General features: G+C 43.2%; 1 protein-coding gene across 9 annotated transcripts in view; it reads right to left on the bottom strand.

Moving 5' to 3' along the window:
* Nucleotides 1–2,574: 2,574 nt before the first annotated feature.
* Nucleotides 2,575–17,097, bottom strand: part of MAP3K13 (mitogen-activated protein kinase kinase kinase 13) — a 193,653-nt gene continuing 179,130 nt past the window's right edge. For all 9 annotated transcript variants that reach the window (XM_073023379.1, XM_073023381.1, XM_073023380.1 and 6 more), the window contains 4 exons: nt 13,963–14,749; nt 10,314–10,384; nt 7,205–7,502; nt 2,575–5,397 (listed from right to left, as the gene is read on the bottom strand). In XM_073023379.1, the coding sequence (XP_072879480.1) occupies nt 5,296–5,397; nt 7,205–7,502; nt 10,314–10,384; nt 13,963–14,749 (1,258 nt within the window). In that variant the 3' untranslated portion in view covers nt 2,575–5,295. The remainder of the gene's footprint in view (nt 5,398–7,204; nt 7,503–10,313; nt 10,385–13,962; nt 14,750–17,097) is intronic.

Here is a 17,097-nt window from a genome sequence, read left to right on the forward strand (position 1 = left end):
GGTAAGTGGTAGTATAATATTTTGACTTCTGGCTCAGTGGGAAAACAAAACATAGCACACTCTACTGCAAAGCAGGGCAGGAATTCTATGGATTATAAATGTTACGTTCTGGAGAATTCAGTTCCAGGAAGTTCAAGTGGGACTGTTTTAAGAAAAGGAAAAAAAAAAGTTGACACATAGGACATTGAAGAAAAAAAGAGTAAGTCATCTGATCAAAAAGGATGCATTTATTCTTAAAGGACGCCAATGTTCCCCAGTGGGAGAGGGCATTTAAAATAGTCTGGAGGCTGGACGTGGCAGCTCACACTTGTGATCCCAGTACTTTGGGAGGCCAAAGAAGGAGGATCGCTAGAGTCCAGAGTTCGAGACCAGCCTGGGCAACACAGGGAGACCCCCATCTCTACCAAAAAAAAAAAAATTGTTGTGCATGGTGGCATACACCTGTGGTCCCAGCTACTCAGGAGGCTGAGGTGGGAGGATCACTTGAGCCCAGGAGGGTGAGGCTGCAGTGAGCCATAATCATGCCACTGTACTCCAACCTGGTGACAGAGTGAGATCCTGCCCGCCCCCCCCCCCAAAAATGTCTGGGTTGGTGCCAGGCAAACCCCAAACCCAAGCACATATATTACTTAGAAAAGGAGAGGGAATAATTTAGCATGATGAAGCTCTACAGGAGATGTCCAGTACCTACTAAATCCTACTCAAAATGTCTTTAATCCTAGAAGGATAGATTTGTTGATGCCAACATTTTAAAATATAGTATCTCAACTTCAAGAAGATGCTAGTTTACAATAGAGCTGGCATCTTCATCTTTCTAAGCAGGAGCTCCCCACCATCTTGCAAACAGGTCTAAACTTAAGTGGTGGTAAGGTCCATTATGATTTCAAAGTAGATGCAGGCCTCTCAGTCCCTCTGCAAAGCAATTTTAAAAGGAACTGTTATCCAGAGCATATGATCTAGAAATAGATGGAAATCAGAACAAAATGCTCATCTGTAACCCAAATTAAAACTCATCATCTTGCAGTCAGTCAAAAACAGATGCTAACTGAACATGGACATTCATCCCAAGGTGCTGAAACTTTCCATCAATGAAGCAGCTTGAAATCACAGTCTTGTGAGGTTCCTGGAAGCACTGCTAACACACTTGTTGGGACTGAAGAATTAGCTCATAACTTCCCTGAGCTCTTGATTCAACACTCTTCAGATGACTGTGGAGTCGTTCTCAAAGAAACATACATCAATTCAAGATTTTCCTGGTTATCACAAGGCAGGCAGCAAAGGACCAGGCTGGGCTAGAAAAGGTATTTCGCTTTTTAACCTCCACTGAGGACATTATTCTTCTCTGAAACCTACTCAATTCTACTCAAAAAAATGTCTTCAATATGGACTTTATTCAACTCTCGACTATACAATGAATGACTGAGATTCAGCGACTCCGTACTACCCTAACATACTCATAACAGTTAATCCAGATAAGGTGTATGATGACAATAGTGTAACAGATAATCAAGATGAGAATTTAAAAAAATACTGATCAAAATTATGAGGTATCAGGGGTAGGTTTTCTAGGAAGACCATCACTGAAAGGTGGAAGATAGAAGCTGGCCCTCACGCTTCTCTGTTACCACTGAAGGTGCAAGAATTGGACAAAAGTGCCAGCGTTTCATGTTGGATAGAAAGAAGACATAGAGTTGTAGCATCTCAGTTCCAAGGAATAATGAACCAGAGAGATTTGCAGTACAGTGAGATGTGAAGTCAGAGGATGGAAAATATGGCCTTTCAAGATATTTTTCCAGTGCTTGGTTCTCTAAGTGACCAGGCCTCCTTCTTAAAGTTCTTTAGTCTTGTTCTAGGATGACATCACAGTTAGGCATTTTATGTCATGCCCTACATGTATATACAGTAGTCCTCCCTTATCTCTGGGGGATACATTCCAAGACCCCCAGTGGATGCCTAAAAACTCTGGTAGTACCAAACCCTATATATACTATGTTTTTTTTTTTTTTTCTATACTTACATATCTATGATAAAATTTAATTTGTAAATTAGGCACAGCACTCTTGCCCTTTGGGGCTATTATTAATCAAGTAAGGGTACTTGAACACAAGCACTGCGATACAGTCATCTGATAACTGAGACAGTTGCTCTGATCACTGAGACTGCTACTAAGTGACTAATGGATGAGCAGCATGAATATGCTGGACAGAGGCAGGATCACATCCAGGGCAGCAAGGGGCAAGATCTCATCATGCTCCTCAGAATGCCATGCAATTAAAACTTATGAATTGTTTATTTCTGGAATTTTCCATCAAATATTTTTGGACTGTGGTTGAGCATAACTGAAACCATGAAAAGTGAAGCCATGGGTAAGAGGGGACTACTGTATACCATTTCTTTTTTCAGTCTCCCTGCTACTCCCCACTAGGAGAACAAAGATGGGAGAATAAAGGGGTCTGGTAGGAAGGAGATTGCAAACTATGTTGTCAGTTCTTGAAATGAATCCATGAGCCCTGTGCAGAAACCCTCTAGGTCTGTTCCTCTCAGGACATTAAATCATTCACTTTTTATTTCTAATATAGTCCCATGATTTTATTTCCTAAGAAACTTTAGAAAGTTTACAGCTTTTGAACTATATGTCCATCCACTATTTGACATCCTGGGGGTTACTGGCCCACCCAGGAGCTTTCATGATCAGGTCAAAATCACATGTATCCATTGGGCTTCAGGGCAGAACATGCATCCTCAGATGATTGTTGTACACAGAAAATTAGGGAACACAGCTAAGATCAATACCAGGGAGCTCCCAAATGGCAGTTCCATTTTCATTCCTTCATTAAAATCATAAAATCCATAATAATTCCTGGTTAGCAATAAACACAATCATTGTGCTACATCATAAATCACACCTTCTGATCGACAGAAAATGAGAATAATATTATAAAATAAAATAACAATGATAATAATGCCATAACTTAAGATCTTTCATGTAGTCCAGCTACAGAATTTTTACAAAATGGAATAATTTAATGCAAACAATACTGTTCTTTGTATAAATTAAACATTTTCCTTCATCCTACCTAAGAGCTATAAATCACAGACACTACATTTTAAATCAATGTATCAACATAAAGTGTAAACAAATGGATCAAACAAGCAAAAGGAATTCTAAATTCCCTCCTGCCTTTCCTTTTTGGCTGATACAATCAGTGAAACCCAGAGGAGTGACAACATTTTCATGTGCATTGGAAATGGTTTAACAGCTGTCTGTGCAAGTATTTCCTAATGTCCAGCATGATGCAATGTCAAAGAGTCCAGCGAATCTAGAGAGGTTGTTTGACAGTAATCTATCTTGGAGACAGGGACAGGTACTAGGTCAACATCTATTTGTACATAAACTTCTAAATAAAATTTTCCATAATGCCAAGGCACCATGAAGTACCTTGGAATGCTTTTCAGAGCCCATGACCCTGGAGACAGGCAGGACCTCATGCTTTTGGCAAATGTAAAAATCTTTCCTATCTCTGCTCAGCATCACTTGTTCTTTCCACAAATGTTCAAATCCAGTTCCTTAAAACTGCATTGATTTGGAGTGAAGTAAAAGATATTTTACAAGTAGCATTGAACAAAAATGCTATGGTGCTGGGAGAGGAGTTGCCTTTTGCAGGTTGCTTGTTTTTGCCTTTATTTTGACAGTGGTAGCCAGTCATTAAGACTTCTAAGATAGGCCGGGCACAGTGACTCATGCCTGTAATCCCAGCACTTTGGGAGGCCGAGGCAGGCGGATCACCTGAGGTCAGGAGTTTGAGACAAGCCTGGCCAACATGGTGAAACCCCATCTCTACTAAAAATACAAAATTAGCTGGGTGTGGTGGCGGGCGCCTGTCATCCCAGCTACTTGGGAGGCTGAGGCAGGAGAATCGCTTGAACCCGGGAGGTGGAGGTTGTAGTGAACCAAGGTTGTGCCATTGCACTCTAGCCTGGGCAAAAAGAGCGAAACTCTGTCAAAAAACAAAACAAAATAAAACAAAACAAAACAACAACAAAAAACAAAACAAAACAACAAAAAAAGAACTTCCAACATAGAATGAGCTAGTAAATGAAAACAAAGGGATGGTTTGGGCTCAGACATTGTATAGACACACATACATCCTAGCTGCCTTCAAAGTCTGTTCTCCCGCTTGAATCAATATGACTCAAGTAGACAAGCAACCTGGTTCCAGAGAGGGGTGATTCCATCTTCTCCACGTAGCTGAACTGAGTGATCCTGAGAATGGAGTTTTATAAATTCCACGTTCGCTTTCCTAACACCGTTGTAGATGTTCTTCCTCTCTTACCCTTTTCTCCTCCTCAGTACTGCCCCCCAACCTTTGTTCCTACCGTAAGTGGTCAGCAGACAGAAAGGAAATGAGCTACAAGGAAATGGCACTTGAGTGTGAAAGGTCAACACATTGGGTCAAGGTCATGACAGTGACAGCACTACAAAGGGACGTATTTGCCAAAAACAAGATTTGGCACTATCTGTAAACCTCACTACCAACTGCTGCTTAAACATTTAAAAATGAAATCAGCTTCCACACATACAGGCTTGTTTGTTTTTCCCTCCTAGAGGAAGCACACGCCCTTGAAGGTGTTGGGCGCGAGTATCTGGTCACCAGACTTTTCTAGGTCATTTCCGAAACCCACCTGGACAAGCTGGTTGAAGTGAATATGATCTGTTCACAAGTTGCCTGGAATGGCTTTTCTTTTGCTGTTCTTTGTTTCTAAAATGTTAAATGTCTTGCTCTGGCTCTTCTTTAGTCACTTATGGCCAAAAGACCTGGTCCCCTGTTCAAGCAGCAATAATACCTCCCGGCCCCACAAATTCCCAAGGATGTTGCTCCTAAATTCCACTTATTTCTTTTTTTCTGTTCTGTTCTTTTTCTTTATCTCTTTTTTTTTTTTTGCAAGAAATTATTGTATCTCTATCTCATATATAGTTCACTCTTTACAGTACAAAGTGTTAAAATGTCAAACAAAAATAAATATCAATGTTACAGTAGCTAGAATATTCAATAAAATAGATCCCTGCCATTCTTGATTGAAATGTCAGTGAGACTTAATTTCATTTGGATATTATTTTCCAGAGATTTGCGAAGTTTCATGTTCCTGTTATTGCAGCTCATTTCTAGGGGGTGTAAAGATGGGGTAGTCTCTCTTCCCAGACAAAATGCTGGGAGAGAGTGGGACGAGTCTGGGGGTGGGGTGGATCTGAAATGCCAGTATAGTCACGAGATCTTCAGGACATGTATTCCTTCATTACCAGGTAGCAGAGCTGTAGTGTTTATTGGTCCTAACTGTGGCATCAGAACACTCCCCATCTGAAGAGTCACAGTCCGATTCTTCAAACTGCATAGGGTTCTGCAAAGGCAAGACAAAATAAAACCTTAATTCATTTCTATAATCACTCAGTAAATATATGTCAAACACCTCCCACACAACAGGCACTGTGCTTGGTAAGGGGGCTACAGAGGTAAATGAGACCAGGTCCTGTCCTTGTGGGGCTTATGGGGAAAGAAAACACATAAAGATGATGATGATGATTGCTACGACAATAGTAACAGTGCCCACCACACCACCACTTCTGTAGCGTTTGCTATGCTCCAGGCACTGTTGTAAGTACTTTATTTATTTATTTAGAGACGGAATCTCACTCTGTCGCCCAGGATGGAGTGCAGTGGTGCGATCCCAGCTTGCTGCAACCTCCGCCTCCTGGATTCAAGTGATTCTCCTGCCTCTCAGCCTCCTGAGCAGCTGGGACTACAGGCGTGCGCCACCACGCCCGGATAATTTTTTGTATTTTTAGTAGAGATGGGGTTTCACTGTGTTAGCCAGGATGGTCTCGATCTCCTGACCTTGTGATCCGTCCACCTCGGCCTCCCAAAGTGCTGGGATTACAGGCATGAGCCACTGTGCCCTGCGGTAAGTACTTTATTAATACATCTGTTAATCCATTTAGTGCTCATGATAACCCTATGAGACAGATGCTATTATCATCCCCTTTTTACAAAGAGGTTAAGTGGGTTGCCCAGGGTCCCACAGTAGGTAGAATGCTGCGATTTGCATTCAGGCAGTCAGATTCCAGGGTATACACTTACAACCACTATGCTAGCCTGCCTCTCCAAAGGCAATCCTGAATATGAAATAAAGTGCTATATGTCCTATGATGGTATCATCCAGGGAAGATTCAGGGTATGGAGCGGGGAGGCTCAGACCTTTAAAATAATTTTTTTTTTTTTCCCCAGAGACAGGGTCTCACTGTTGCCCAGGCTGGAGTGCAGTGGTGTGATCACAGCTCACTGCAGCCGCAAACTCCTGGGCTCAAGAGATCCTTCCACCTCAGCCTCCCAACTACCTGGGACTGCAGGCATGTACCATCACACTCAGCTAAATTTTTTTTTTTTTTTGTAGATGCAAGGTCTTGCTATCTTGCCCAGACTGATCTTGAACTCCTGACCTCCTGCCTCAGTGCTGGGATTACAGGTCTGAGTACCACACCTGATCTGGGCTCAGACCTTTAACCACGTTGGGAGATGGGTGTGGGAGGAGGGGATGTTTGAGTTAAATCTTGACATGAAGGGTTCCTGAGCAGTTCAATGTGTGTGTGTCATTTGGGAAAAACTGCCTCATTTCTGGGAGCTCTGTTGATCTCTGTACTTCTACTTACCTCTTGGAGGCCTGATATGCTTTGGCTCTGTGTCCCCACCCAAATCTCATGTTGAATTGCAATTCCCAGTGTTGGGGGAAGCACCTGGTGGGAGGTGACTGGATCATGGGAGAGGACTTCCGCCTTGCTATTCTCATGATAGTGAGTGAGTTCTGATGAGATCTCATGGTTTCAAAGTGGGTGGCACTTCCCCCTTCGCTTTCTGTCTTTCCTACCACCATGTGAAGGCATGCTTGCTTTCTCTTCACCTTCTGCCATGATTGTGTTTCCTGAGGTCTCCCAGCCATGCTTCCTGTACAGCTTGTGGAACTGTGAGTCAATTAAACCTCTTTTCTTCATAAATTACCCAGTCTCAGGTAGTTCTTAATAGCAGTGTGAAAACAGACTAATACAACGTTACTGTTATATCTTATTACTAAATGAAAATTATAAAGGCTCTAGAGCCTTGAACCCCAAAGAGCAAAAAAGGAAACAGTGATGGGAGAAGGGAGAAGCCCCCACCTCATAGCCACGTTCTTCCACGCACAGCTTGCCCAGAGACATCTGAGTCTTCACACGGCGCACGGCACACTCCTTGTCAGAGAGCCCATCTGAGTGTGAGGATATGTCAATGGGAATCTCTGGCGTCTGGGACAGCAGGTCGTCTAGCTTCTCCGCCAAGCGGTCTTCAAGTTTATCAGCTAATTCATCAGGACTGTTTGAGTGGTCACTGGTATTTCCCTCCTCTCCATCAGACACAGAGAAATTCTCAGAACTGAAGGTTGAATATGACTGGCAGCTGCTGATGCAGCGATGGGGCCTAGAACCAAGAAGAACCAGGAGAACTTAGTCGGAGGAACAACTACTTTCCTTTCCTTATCTGTCACTCATAGTAGTGGTAGGGATAATCTAGTTTTCTTCCTGCCATCGAGGAGGCCTAAGAAATCAAGATAGGTAGAAACTATTTAACTTTTAACATTAAAGCAATGGACTGAATTTTATCCCCCACGAAATTCCGTGTTGAGGCCCTAATACCAGTGCGACTGTATTTGGAGACAGGGCTTTCAGGAGGTAAATAAAGTTAAATGGAGTCATAAGCGTGGGGTCCTAATCAAATAGGATTGGTGGCCTTATAAGAAGAGGAAGAGATTCTCTCCATTCCTCCCTCCCACCCTCTTTCAACATGCAGTGCAGGGCAAAGACCATGTGAGGAAACAGAGAAGGTGGCTGTCTGCAAGCCAGGAAGAGAGCCCTCACCAGAAACTGAATCTGCTGACATCTTGATCTTGGACTTCCCCAGCTCCAGAACTTGAGAAATAAGTCCCTGTTGTTTAAGCCATCCAATCTGTAGTATTTTGTTATGGCAGCCCAAGGTAACTAACACAAGGAAATTTTAATTTCCCCTTTCATTTGGTTTATATATTTATGTGACTAAACACTACACTCCAAGCTGATGGCTATGACTTGTCTTTGAAAAAAATCAGCTTGTCTAATCATATTATGTACATGTATGCATGGTATGGAAATGTCCAAATTGAAATTATGCCTCTTATTTAGAGTTATAGATTCTCACAGGTGAAAGAGACTTTGGAGAGTCTCTGGACTAACTCATTTCCCAGATGAGTAAACTGGAGCCAGAGAAGGGAAGTGACCATGAGAAAAGGCAGAGCTGAGGTTTGGGCTGCGTCTACACACACTTTGATCAGTGTCCTTCTCTAACCCCCATCCCTCACCTCCCCGTCGATCTACCCCAGCTTCATTTCCCAGAGCCCAGTATCCACTGGGCATGGTGACCCTGGAGGCCCAAGTGCCTTCACTACCTCTGTTGACCAACCTCCAACAGAAATGAGCTTGGAAGGAACATTCACTCTGCAGCTGTGGGTACTGCCCAGCCAGTTAGTAGCTCATTCCAGTTAACATCTGGGTTTGGCTCTGATGAGCCAGAGCTTCTGGGGAGAAAATTTGCAAAAGTTCCTCACTTCCTTCCCATTGTTTATAAGCAGCTTAGTAAATAAGAATGATATTAGCTTACACTGGCTTAAAAAACATAAGAAAACAAATAATAAAGACTGCCTTTTTCTTTTGCCATTGTCTGATCTTTCTGTATTTCTTAGTACAAAGAGTTTTTTTTTTTTTTGAGACAGAGTCTCACTCTGTTGCCCAGGCTGGAGTGCAGTGGTGTGATCTCGGCTCACTGCAACCTCTGCCTCCCAGGTTCAAGCAATTATCCTGCCTCAGCCTTCTGAGTAGCTGGGACTACAGGCATACACCACCATGCCTGGCTAATTTTTGTATCTTTAGTAGAGACAGGGTTTCACCTTGTTGGCCAGGCTGGTTTTGAACTCCTGATTCAGCCTCTCAAAGTGCTGAGATTAGAGGTGTGAGCCACAGCACCTGGCATAGTACAAAGAGATTTTATGCCATATGACCTAGGCCTGGCTGATGCCCAGGCCAGGTGATGGGGTGAGTTGGTGGGGAGTCGGGGGGCAGATCAGGGATATATAAGAAGAGGCCATAAAGAGTCCAGGAATAGCAGGGAATGAGAACAGATTTCAATTTTGTGCATAATGTGGGGATCCAGAATATAATTTATCAAAGGGCCAGGAGTCCTTTGGTTTGTAGGGAATTCCTCTTTTGGGGCAGGTACACAAACCTTCCTGGGGAGACCTTCTCGGCTCACTGCAACCTCTGCCTCTTAGAGCATTACTCTTCAAGAATGCAGTGTCTATTAGCAGAAAAAGACCTCTTGGTAGGAAAACTATCTTCTCCTCTACATTAGGGGCAGCTTTTATTTTAGAAGTAAGGGGAGATGGCCCTTATTGACTCCTAGCAGGAGTATTATTATCGCTATCTAAGCGAGAAGCTATTTCTAAGGCTGAGTTGAAGGTGGACTCAACTTATCTAATCATATTTAACTTGAGGTATAAAATCTAAGGCATGGGGAATGCTATGGACTGAACTGTCTTCCTCCCAAATTCATCAGTTGAAGCTCTAACCTCCAATATAATTGTATCTAGATAGACCCTCTAGATAGGGTCTTTAGGAGGTAATTAATGTTAAATGAGGTCACAAGAGTGGGCCCCTAATCCAATAAGACTGTGACCTTTTAAAGGAAGGAAGATCTCTGTCTGCCATGTGAGGAAACAGCAAGAAGGTAGCTGTCTGCAAGCCAGTACGAGAGCCCTCATCAGGAACCGAGTCACCTAGAACCTTGATCTTGAACTTCCCCAGCTCCAGAATTGTGAGAAATCAATTTCTGTTTAAGCATCCAGTTTGTGTAACAGAAGCCTGAGCAGACTAACACAGGGAGACACACTAGAAACCAACACAATTACCCATAAAATAGCATGGCCATCTGTCACAAACTGCCCACTGTATTCTCAGTTGTAATCTTGAATCTATTCATGCTCCTCGTCATGAAGTTGCTGTAAAATGAATGCTGATGAACTAGGATCTGCTGTGCACGAACAACTACCAAAACGTGGCAACAGGAAAACATGAACACAGTGAGTTCAAAGTTGCCTATAAGGTGGCTGCCAGGGAATCACCTGTGGTTGAAGAGCAGGTGTGGTAAACTTAGAATTTTTTCCCCATTCCACTAAAAGCAATCATGTGCATTTGTTGGTTTTACCTTTGTCTTCGTGGAAATTCAACTTCACTATCTACTTCCCCTTCTTCCTCTTCTGAGGAGTCATCTCCACTCTGAGGAGAACAAGGAGAAAAGAGTTTTATTTATTTTAGTGTCACTCTCTCTCTCACACCATCCCCACTATCTGTAAAAAATGTAATTATCATCAAAAGGCATTCATTTAGTAGTAGCTTGCTGAATGTCATCTTTAAACATACATGTCCTCATTATTCATTTAGCAACTTTTCCAGAGTGCCTGTGATGGTGGCCTGCATTAGATGCTGGAAGACGTGTAGAACTGAGTGAAATTTATCTCTGTCCTCAGGGAGGTGATGGCTCCATTAAAGTGTCCAGAGGTGAGTGATGGAGACGGAAGTTGGAGAGGAGGTCTTGGATTTGGGGGCAGTCTCTTGTAATCATTGTCACTAGTGGTTCCAGGCTGTGTCATAGAAGTGATCTTTGAAATCCTCAAAGCCCAACAATTACTTTTTCCCTTTTTATATACCAATCCCTTTTTCACTAATATTATGTGGTTGGATAGAGATTTTTGAGGGTTAGACTATATCCTGTTTGTACTGTATGCCTCACTCCATTAATACAATTCTGCATACAAAATTGGTGTTATCCCTATAAATATATGTAATTATTGTTTGTCAATTAAAAGAAAGTACTTAATGCATTTTTATTGAGTCAGCATGTTGGCAGCAGTAAGAGAGCTCTGGCTGGGACACCTGAGGCCCCATGATTGCTGGGGCTCCGTGGTTGATCTGGAAGGCGGGTTAAGTGTCCTGACTGAGGCGATCTTCCTTTACAGAGAACTCATCTCAAACCAAGGGCATAGGAGCAGCCACACTTAAGATCAACTGTCCTTAAGCACAGCATCATGATACGCTGGATTACCCCATCACTTGTAAGGTGGGTAATTGGGTCCAAGGAACTGTACCAAATATTGAGAATAATTTACCTTTTTAAAAGTCAGTTCTAAAATATGACTCTTACTCACTTGTATTCTGATATGCTTTTTTTTAAAATAGGAAAGACAGAGATGAAGTTATCCTGACTACTGAGATGAGCAGTTTACCCTAGGAGGACCTATGGGACTATGTTTTGGTAAAGAAAAGTTGAGCTGCTCTGTGGGAGTGAGGTTCCAATGAAGCCAAATGTACAAGGTATGTGTTCTATGACGTAAAGACCTGTAGATGATATCACAACGGTATGAGAAAGGTTCAAAGATACATGTTATCTGGGGGAGCCTAGGGGATGGGGTGACTGCTAAAGGGTGTGGGGTTTGTTTCTGGGGTGATAAAAGTGTTGTAAAATTGGTCATGGTGATAGTTACACACTCTGTGGATAAAAAGCATTGAACTATACACCTTAAACGGGGGGACTGTATGGTATGCAAATTATATCTTAATAAAGAAGTTACCAAAAAATACAAGTTACTGGCCATCGGAGTTGGAGGAGCAGAGAATGGATTGGCCCAAATCAACTGCACCAGCTGAAACACAATTATTTATTTATTTATTTGTTTATTTATTTTTTATTTATTTACTGAGACAGAGTCTTGCTCTGTTGCCCAGGCTGGAGTTCAGTAGTGCGATCTTGGCTCACTGCAGCCTCTGCCTCCCAGGTTCAAGTGATTCTCCTGCCTCAGCCTCCGAGTACCTGGGATTACAGGAGTGGACCACCATGCCCGGCTAATTTTTGTATTTTTAGTAGAGACAGGGTTTCACCATATTGGCCAGGCTGGTCTCAAACTCCGGACCTCAGGTGATTTGCCCGCCTTGGCCTCCCAAAGTGCTGGGACTACAGGCGTGAGCCACCGCGGCCAGCCCCTGAAACACAATTTAATCTCCGGGACTGCTTAGTCAGTACAGGAGCAGCAGTGTAGGTGGAGGGGGAAATGCAATTCTCAGATGACAGCCCTCAGCTTCAGCTTCTTTTCTACTCAATGCCTAGTTGACCAAACATACTCATTACATTTTATACCCTTTCATTCCTTCAGCTAAATTCCTGATGAACAATGATGATGAGATGAAACCATACTTAGAATTGAGTGGGTGTCTAGCATGTTGTAAACATTTTTCATACATAATCTTCTTTTTGACTCATAGCAAGAAGAGCTAATACTTTTGGAAAAGTGCTATATTCCAGACCCTGTTTTAAATGCTTTATATGTATTCATGCATGTAGTCTTTATATCAACCGATGAGGCAGAGTCCAATGTTAGGCCCATTTTATAGACAAGGAAACTGAGGTCCATAGAGGTACTAAGTGGAAGAGCGTGGCTTTTTTTTTTTTTTTTTTTTTTTTTTTTTGAGATGGGGTCTCACACTGTCGCCCAGACTGGAGTGCAGTGGCAGGATCTCAGCTCACTGCAGCAGCCACCTCCCGGGTTCAAGCAATTCTCTGCCTCAGCCTCCTGAGTAGCTGGGATTACAGGTGCCTGCCACCACGCCTGGCTAATTTTTGTATTTTTGGTAGAGATGGGGTTTCACCATGTTGGCCAGGCTGGTGTTGAACTCCTGACCTCATGATCCACCTGCCTTGGCCTCCCAAAGTGCTGGGATTACAAGCATGAGCCACCACGCCCGGCCAAGAGACTGGCTTTAAAGGAAGATCTGTCTGACTCCTAGGCTCGCGCTCTTAACTGCTATGGTAGTCTGCTTCCCAGCTGACAAATCCTAGGCAGCCAGTGGATAAGGAGGAGAGAAACAGGTTTCAATGACTAAGAACTATCTGGGTCACGATGCCTGTCAATTAAGGCAATGTTTTCCAAAGTAAATTGTGAAGAAAGCTAGTGCCACGGGGGATTAATAGATGTTAATTTTAAAAGGCAGTATGTTCAAATAGGTGAGGAAATGCTCGGTTAAACAAGTTTACTGCATGATTTCTCAAAGTAGAGGACTGTTAATGTGCACTAGGAATATGTATGAGGGGATGAGAGGATACTGTGCTTCTTAAACTTACTCTATAACAGGCTCCTTACTTCCCGTAACATCCCTCAGGACTACAGCTGTAGCGTAGTGGTTTCCAAACTATTTTGATTACATATCCCCACTACATAGTTTTTTTTTTTGTTCTTTTTTTTTGAGTCAGAGTCTCGCTCTGCCGCCCAGGCTGGAGTGCAGTGGCATGATCTCGGCTCAGTGCAACCTCCGCCTCCCAGGTTCAAGCAATTCTCATGCCTCAGTCTCCCGAGTAGTTCGAATTACAGGTGTGTGCTACCACCTGGCTAATTTTTGTATATTTTTAGTAGAGACAGGGTTTCACCATGTTGGCCAGGATGGTCTTGAACTCTTGACCTCAAGTGATCCTCCTGCTTTGGCCTCCCAAAGTGCTGGGATTATAGGCGTGAGCCACCATGCTCAGTCCATATCCCCAATATATAGTTATTTATTCATAAATTATTATACATACACTTGACTCAGTCCCCTGGTTCAGTAGTTCCTAAAGTGTATTCTGTAGTTTATCACTTAAGTAGTGTGGAAAGAATGAATTTAAAGGAAAATAAATTTTGATTTATATTTCTGTTATCTTGTCCTTTTACAAAATGTATGCTTTTTACATAGCTCTCTAATGTGTCTAACATGACAGGCTCTGGCATTCTTTGAAGGCAGTGACGCAGGCCCCTCTTGCCATCACACTTTACCTTCTGCAGAGGCCTTGTTTTTCGAGGTAGCGCTGGAGGGGTGACGAGATGAGAGGTGCCGAGGGATGACTCAGACCTACAGCTGCTGAATTCATTTTCTTCCATTTTCTCAGAACTCTGGGCGTTTTCCAAGAGAGGATTGTGTGCTGGTGACTTGGAAAGGTCAGGGCTCCTCCCCACTGGCTCAGCAGAGGGTATGTCTAAGGACCCATACTGTTCTGGCCTGCACTGAAAGCAGGGGTCATAAGGGTCAGCCTGGCAACAGCCCCAGGGACCAGCTTGGCCCTTGTCAGGCTCAGAACTTCTCCAGCAATCTGCAGCCATGGCTGTGGAGATGAGGTCAGGGCTCGAGCCGGGCAGCTGTCTCTGAGCATGGTTGCTGAGTGGGCTCCGCAGGGCTGCTGCTGGGCCAAAATACCTCAGGTTGTTGGCGCAGGTTGCAATGTCCTGTCCGTGCATATTGAGTCTGGGATGGTGACTCTGGGACATGGCAGGAGGGGGCTGCTGGTGTTGCTGCTGCAGAGAATTGTGGTGATGGAGAGAAGGGTATTGGGATTGAGCTTGGTGTAGGTAAGCAGGATGGGGTGAATTCTCCTGGGCTGGCTGGTTTTTCAAGATCGCCGCAAAGTCACTGTGGCTGCCTCTGCTATTCCCTCGGCGGTGGCGTGGTTTGCTTCGATACCGGCTCTTGCTGCTAGAGGTGGACATTTTGGGACTTACGGACAAAGGGGATGCAGTGGGAGCCACTTCTGTGCTGGGGATCCCTTCCGATCTCAACAAGTCTGGCCTGGGAGAAAAGAACAGGTTTAGTCTGAAACACATTCCAGTTTGGGGAAATTTATCCTAAGACTTAAAATACACAGAGCCTTTGAATCAGCAGTCACCGGGATTTATCCAATAGAGATAATGTATGAGGAGTCTGCAAAATGTTCATGGAAAATGCATATTATGAAAAAACTATGCATGGATCTCAAAAGTTTTTGCATCAAAATAAACTTGTACCACCTTATTGGTGACGTCTGTAAACATGATCTAGTTTGAGGCACTCAGAACAATCGCTTTGAAAACAGCCCCTATCAGAGCAACATGAATTCTGCTACAATTAAAGAACAGCAAATTTGTGGGGAAGGTTAAGTGGAAGAATGATGAACACATCGACGCTTTACGAAAAGGTTATGGGGACAAAGTCCCAAAGAAATCAGCAGTTTACAAATGGATAACTTCTTTAAGAAGGGATGGGCCGGGCGCGGTGGCTCGTGCCTGTAATCCCAGCACTTTGGGAGGCCGTGGCGGGCGGATCACGAGGTCAAGAGATCGAGACCAGCCTGGCCAACATGGTGAAACCCTGTCTCTACTAAAAATCAAAAATTAGCTGGGCGTGGTGGTGCGTGCCTGTAGTCCCAGCTACTCGGAAGGCTGAGGCAGGAGAATCGCTTGAACCCGGGAGGCGGAGGTTGCAGTGAGCCGAGATGGTGCCACTGCACTCCAGCCTGGGCAACAGAGTGAGACTCTGTCTCAAAAAAAAAAAAAAAAAAAAAAAAAAAAAGGGATGAGATGATGTTGAAGATGAAGCCCACAGGAGCAGACCAACTACATCAATTTGTGAGAAAAAAAATTCATCTTACTCATGCCCTAATTGAAGAGAACTGATGATTAACAGCCGAAAAAATAGCCAACACAATAGACATCTCATTTGGCTCAGTGTACACAATTCTGATAGAAAAATTAAAGTTGAACAAACTTTCCACTCAATAGGAACCAAAACTGTTGCATTCAGATCAGCTGCATACAAGAGCAGAACTTTCAATAGAAATTTTAAACACTTGAGATCAAGATCTTCAAACATCTCTTTACATAAGTGAAATTGTAACAGGAGATGAAACACAGCTCTACCAGTATGATCCTGAAGACAAAGCACAATTAAAGCAATGGCTACCAAGAGGTGGAATTGGTCCAGTCAAAGCAGACTGGTCAGGAGTAAAGGTCAGCTGGGCGTGGTGGCTCATGCATATAATGCCAGCACTTTGAGAGGTCGAGGCTGGTGGATCACCTGAGGTCAGGAGTTCGAGACTAGCCTGGCCAGCATGGTTAAACCCCATTTCTACTAAAATTACAAAAATTAGCCAGGTGTGGTTGTGGGTGCCTGTAATCCCAGCTACTCGGGAGGCTGAGGTAAGAGAATCGCTTGAATCCAGGAGGCGGAGGTTGCAGAGAGCTGAAATCACGCCACTGCACTCCAGCCTGAGTGACAAGAGTGAGACTCCGTCTCAAAAAAAAAAAAAGAGTAAAAGTCGTCCAGGTCAGGCTCACACCTGTAATCCCAGCACTTTGGAGGCCAAGATAGGAGGATTGCTTGAGGCCAGGAGTTTGAGACCAGTCTAGGCAACATAGGAATACCCCATCTCTACAAAAAAAAAAAAAAAAAAAAAAAAAAAACAAAGGTCATGGCAACAGTTTTTTTGGGATGCTCAAAGCATGTTGCTTGTTGACTTTCTGGAGGGCCAAAGAATGACAATATGTGCTTATTATATGAGTGTTTTAGAAAGTTAGCCAAAACATTAGCAGAAAAAAGTCCAGGAAACCTTCACCAGAGAGTCCTTCACCATGACAATGCTCCTGCTCATTCATCTCATCAAACAAGGGCAATTTTTCAAGAGTTTCTATGAGAGATCATTAAGCATCCACCTTACACTCCCAATGTGGCTCCTTCTCATTTCTTTTTGTTTCCTAATCTGAAAATACCTTTAAAGGGCATCCATTTTTCTTCAGTTAATAATCTAAAAAAGACTGTAGTGACATGGATACATTCCCAGGACTCTTGGTTCTTTAGGGATGAGTTAAATGACTGATATCATCACTTACAAAATTATCTTAACCTTGATGGAGTTTATGTTGAGAAGTAAAGTTTATATTTTTAATTGTTACCCTTTATAATTACATTTTCCATGAAGTTTTTGAAGTCCCCTCATATGTGCATCAAAATAGATGTTTGATGATGTTATGTGACAGTATTATTTGAAATAGCAAAAAGCTGGGAACAACCTACATGTCCACTTATAGAGGATTTCTGTTATTCCTTCTGTGTTATATCCTATACCTCACCCTAGCAAGGAGTCTTGTATAAAGTGAGTACTC

The sequence above is a fragment of the Chlorocebus sabaeus genome, chromosome 15, assembly GCF_047675955.1.
Source record: "Chlorocebus sabaeus isolate Y175 chromosome 15, mChlSab1.0.hap1, whole genome shotgun sequence".
NCBI classification, from domain to species: domain Eukaryota; kingdom Metazoa; phylum Chordata; class Mammalia; order Primates; family Cercopithecidae; genus Chlorocebus; species Chlorocebus sabaeus.